Source organism: Penaeus chinensis, chromosome 36, assembly GCF_019202785.1.
Source record: "Penaeus chinensis breed Huanghai No. 1 chromosome 36, ASM1920278v2, whole genome shotgun sequence".
Classification (NCBI taxonomy): Eukaryota; Metazoa; Arthropoda; class Malacostraca; order Decapoda; family Penaeidae; genus Penaeus; species Penaeus chinensis.
The window spans coordinates 17,732,633-17,737,632 of NC_061854.1; the positions used below are offsets into that span (position 1 = coordinate 17,732,633).

The window sequence follows — 5,000 nt, forward strand, 5'->3', positions numbered from 1 at the left end:
CCAGATAAGTTTGCTTTCTTCCGCATGACAAGCAATAATTAGGTATAAGAAAGGTTTCATCATAGAACTGAGAGGCTTGAAAACATGAGTATCCATACATTAACAGCGTAGATTGGCAACTAGCACACCTACTTATGTATGATAAACAAATTTATTTATGACTTGGATTCATGTAGTTTCTGCAAGTGGTTTATACTTAAGCAAGATATATTTGTTTACAAGTCAGAACGTCGCACTTATCAAACATGGGAAAAACAACGTTATAAATGAATAATTGTGTTCACAATACAGGCCATGCATTACAGTGAGAACCCGGCGGATCCCTTTGTTTGGCACTTGGCAACAGAGGTAGGCGTTACTTTCTACAAAACTGTTGTAGGATGTGGAAGGGAACATGGTCTGACCCGCATATGACGGTGCGTTGATTCCACATGCTAGGGAGCTTTTCCAGAATGCTTGGGCCGCACCGTCTACGCGTGTTTGGAGGAATTTTCTAGTCTTGTTTTGTATTAATGGTTGTCTTTAGACTGAATATTTCCTATTCAGTGAATTAGATTGAATTTTGTTGATCAAAGGATCATTTTGGGCCCGTTATCTCCCTGACTATTGGTTAGGCTTAATCATGTGAGAAAAGGGGGTGGGTTCTTTCGCTAGGAGCGCATGGCAACTCTATGAGACATCGGATATATAATCTCAGGACGCCGGCACTAGTCATTCACATACGCATAAAGTGTTCAGTTAGTGAAAGGTGTAGTGGAACGTGCGAAATTTAATAAGTTGAAAATGTCTTCTCAAAGATATACAAAAGCCTTACTGTCTGGTGCTTCCGCTATTAGAAAGGTTGCTCGTCAGCAGGTATGCAAGGAGTGATTTTTTTTTTTCTCTCTTATTCTTGCCTTGTATACTGTAGGACATGTACTGCAGGTTAAGAGAGGACGAAAGACTGGGCATAATTCCCCTTGGGGTACTCCTCGAGCCTAGATCAAAGTCTCTCTCTCTCTCTCTCTCTCTCTCTCTCTCTCTCTCTCTCTCTCTCTCTCTCTCTCTCTCTCTCTCTCTCTCTCTCTCTCTCTCTCTCTCATATATTCTCTTTGTTTTTCGGTTTTTCTTTCTCCTTCTTTCTTTATAATTCATCATTATCATGCTCTCAGTTCTCTTCTAAATCTTTCTTGGATCCTTCTCTTTGTCTTCCCTCATCTTTCCTCTCCATCGTGTTTTCCATTCGCTCGTTCTCGCTCGCACAACCGCTCTCTCTCGTTCATTGATTTAGTCACGTAGGCACGCGTTCACATGGCATGCACATCCGACCATGCGCGCCTGCGCTCACTCACTCACTCACTCACTCACTCACTCACTCACTCACTCACTCACTCACTCACTCACTCACTCACTCACTCACTCTCTCACTCTCTCACACACACACACACACACACACACACACACACACACTCACTCACTCACTCACTCACTCACTCACTCACTCACTCACTCACACACACACACACACACACACACACACACACACACTCACTCACTCACTCACTCACTCACTCACTCACTCACTCACTCACTCACTCACACACACACACACACACACACACACACACACACACACACACACACACACTCACTCACTCACTCACTCCCTTACCCACCTATCCCATAGAGCACAACCCCATCCTATGCACTCACCCGTTAACATACACATGCACGTAATCAGAGAGAGAGAGTTGGGATGAGTCCTAAGTCAAGGAAATCAATGAATACAGACATAGACTAAAGGATCAATAGTTCTGTCAAGGTCGGTGAGTGAATAACCACTCCATCGCACAGATGTTTGGGTTTCAAGAGAAAGACGTGGACGGCGCACGCGCAGCTAGCACCTGCCAGATCAGACTTTGAAACACGTTCTGCATGAATTTGTTATAAATATCAGTGTTCGTTGTATTTATGAAGCCGAGTTATTTTTTTTTAAGAATCTTCTTGTTTAGCCAGAGATAATTATGATAAAAGTAATTAGGTTCGTGCTATCTGACATAAGCTATATATAAGCTATATATTCGGTTGGTAATCCATACCTTGCAATATTACATATATTAACTGAAGCTATTTCCATTGCAGGTGCGACACAACAGTCAGGTTTGCATGCACAGCCGTAGCCTGAGCTTGGCTGCAGCAGCTAGGAATCAGCTGGCCGTCCTAGAAGCCCCTCTGCCCGGTAAGTCTCACCTGTACATTATTTCTCTCTACGAGACACGTGCGCTATTTAAATTACCTCTAAGTTATTTTTTCGTTTTGAGTTTTTGTCGTTTGATTTGAATTTGATAAAGCAGTTTACGATTCAAAGGCGAAGGAAGTAATTTCTTGATTATTTGAAACTTTTTAACACCCACTGTGAATAAAAGCCAAATAAAAAGCCAATGGAGAAACGCCCAGTCGATATATCTAAAACACATTTCCTCCCTTCCCCTGCAGGCACCGGCGTGGTAGCAGCTGTCACCGGAGACAAGTCACTGCGAGTGAAGTTCAGTGACGGCAGTGCCAGAGAGGTCCCGTACACGTGGCTACGAGACAACTGCCGGTGCCATGCTTGTTCTGGCAGTCTCGCCTCGGGCAACTTGCACAACGAAGTTTACCCTGAGATTATCCAGGTAGGAGGATTTAAACGTTACGTGTTTGTCGTTTAGAGGGGATGCATGGGGTTGTGTTGTAGTACTACTAATTCCCTACAACTAAAAAATTATGTTTAAAAGAAGGGGAATAAAATAAATATAACAAGTGCAAATGAAAATCATCGAAATAAAATACACATAATCAAGATGAAAATAATGATTATGATGATGTTAAATACAGTCCCCCTCATTTCCCAACGGCCTCCACTGCACCATAACCCTCTGAGCATGTGTCTGACATCGCCCTCCTTCTCCCCAGAGCAACGAGTTCGGGGTGGTGGTGGACTGGAGCGACGGCCACATCAGCAAGTATTCCGGCCTGTGGCTCCATGACCACACTCTCATGTCTCCTCCACGAACGCTCAACCGCATCCTTCACGCGGTGTGATGGTGAGTGTGGCTTTTTCGCCTTTTCCGTCTCGTTAAAGTTTTAATTGATTAAAGTTTGCTGAAGTGATAGTAAGGACCTTGTAATATTACCGAATGAACTTTTAGAAACTAAAATTAAGGATCATACATAAGTAACTATTAAATAGTCATGGAAATAATAATCGTAACGATAAAACACGCATGAATATCGTCTTAAATGTATTTCGTCGCCTTTTCAGAACTCGCCCAACCCGGAGGTTGACGGCCACCTCACCCGAGACCGATAATGGCGTTGCGAAAACAAGAATAATGGAGGATACCAAACGCCCCTTCCGCCTCTCGTAGATCCTGTGAGGGTTTTATATCGGCTTCGGCGGGATAAAGATGAACAATATCCTGCCACGGGGAAGAATCCATCAAGGTCCCAAAGGATAAACGGCCCAGGGAGTCGCTGGCCGTGCATCTGGAGGAGCCGCCTTCTCCCTTTGCCTCCGAACGCAAGAGTCGAGGTGTTGTTTCGCCTCGGGCTGCGTTCGACACCGCGGCTTCTTACTTTGTCTACACCGTCCTACTTTTTCATTTTTATGGTGAATTTTCATCGATTACATTCGGTGCATTTGTTGTTCGTTATGGTATTACGGTTTTACTGTTTAGCAAATGTGTACTTAGTGTGATCATGATGTAAACTTGCACATTGTCTGTGACTTACTGAGGGATGTATAGGACACGTCAGTGTAGCTTAAGGAGTAATGGGATATTAGCCATTTTAAGTAATGGCGTTGTTCGATTTGTAGGGAAGTATTGCTTTCCTTTTTGGTATTAAAAGGAATACTTTTCATAATTTGCATAATGGCATAATAAAATGTTTTCTAGAATTCCATGGATTTATCTTAACCCCCTGTTCAAAAGAGTTCAAAGAATGTTAGTGGAATTTCAACACTATTTCTCACACATTTACAAAACACGCTTGTAAAATATATTTGAAAGTCACTTTACAAATGAGTGAACATATACACCATTGTTCTTGGAACAAAAAATATAACATATGCGGCTAATGGCCTTAGACGTGACAGATAATTTAAATCAATCATTACACTAAATACAATGTACGCAATAGCTTTATGCCGCTCGAGGAAACTGAACATAATTTTAGTCCTAAATGATAGCTATAATCCTTATTCGAAATGTGTTAGAGCCGCAATAACTCTGAAATGAAAAAAATAAAACGAGCATTGTAATTCTTCAAATTCAGAGAGGCCTAGGGAGATACTTCAAATGCCTGCCATTTACAGCTTAAAATTTCAAATGACCTTATGCGTGTCCATTTGTAACATGAAAAACAATTATATTGATTTCACGAGTTGGTACATACTTGTGATACCGAACTCGAGCCAGGGTCTTTCCAGAAAAGGAATCACGCGAGGCCAGCAAAGTGAAATTATTCAAGAGGATGTGTATGCTTCCTAACTTACATGGAATAATTGCAAAGATCAATTTGTCATATTTATTCATCGATTTGTATTTTTTATTCATAAATCTTTATATATTTCTCTCTGTCGACCCGTGGCACAATACGCACGCATGAAATTCCATCCTCTGCCTCTTTCTGCCTAACTCGTGTTCGCTTGCGCTCACAAGTATAAACTTTGATGTGCGAGTATGTAAATATACACCTATATATGGATATATATATATGTATTATATATATATATATACATATATATATATATATATATAACTGTATATATATACATCTATGTATATATGTACATGTGTGTATATGTATGTATATATATATATATATATATATATATATATATATATATATATATATATAATGAACAGATAAACTAGGCTTATCGGGAACAGCATCATAATTTTCTCTAGACGTTAGCTGAAAGGGTTATGGTTAGCTGATATATCAACACAACATAAATCTATGAGGCATTAAAAGAAAAT

General features: G+C 40.7%; 1 protein-coding gene across 2 annotated transcripts; it reads left to right on the top strand.

Annotated features, from left to right (window-relative positions):
- The first annotated feature begins 719 nt into the window (after positions 1 to 719).
- Positions 720 to 3,916, top strand: LOC125044742 (gamma-butyrobetaine dioxygenase-like). 2 transcript variants are annotated; one of them, XM_047641633.1, is made up of 5 exons: positions 720 to 855; positions 2,122 to 2,218; positions 2,476 to 2,651; positions 2,932 to 3,062; positions 3,281 to 3,916. In XM_047641633.1, exons 1-4 carry the CDS (start codon positions 784 to 786, stop codon positions 3,058 to 3,060), a joined length of 474 nt encoding a protein of 157 aa, XP_047497589.1. In that variant the 5' UTR covers positions 720 to 783; the 3' UTR covers positions 3,061 to 3,062; positions 3,281 to 3,916. The 2 variants fall into 2 exon arrangements, with proteins under 2 accessions (XP_047497589.1, XP_047497590.1); XM_047641634.1 differs by lacking the exon at positions 720 to 855 and adding an exon at positions 1,622 to 1,805.
- The last annotated feature ends 1,084 nt before the right edge of the window (positions 3,917 to 5,000 follow it).

Bases quoted from the DNA above. Each gene is read 5' to 3' on its own strand.
- LOC125044742 (XM_047641633.1), top strand. From the start codon at position 784: ATGTCTTCTCAAAGATATACAAAAGCCTTACTGTCTGGTGCTTCCGCT. The intron at 856-2,121 runs GTATGCAAGGAG...TTTCCATTGCAG, and splicing joins GAAAGGTTGCTCGTCAGCAG to GTGCGACACAACAGTCAGGT. The intron at 2,219-2,475 runs GTAAGTCTCACC...CTTCCCCTGCAG, and splicing joins CCTAGAAGCCCCTCTGCCCG to GCACCGGCGTGGTAGCAGCT.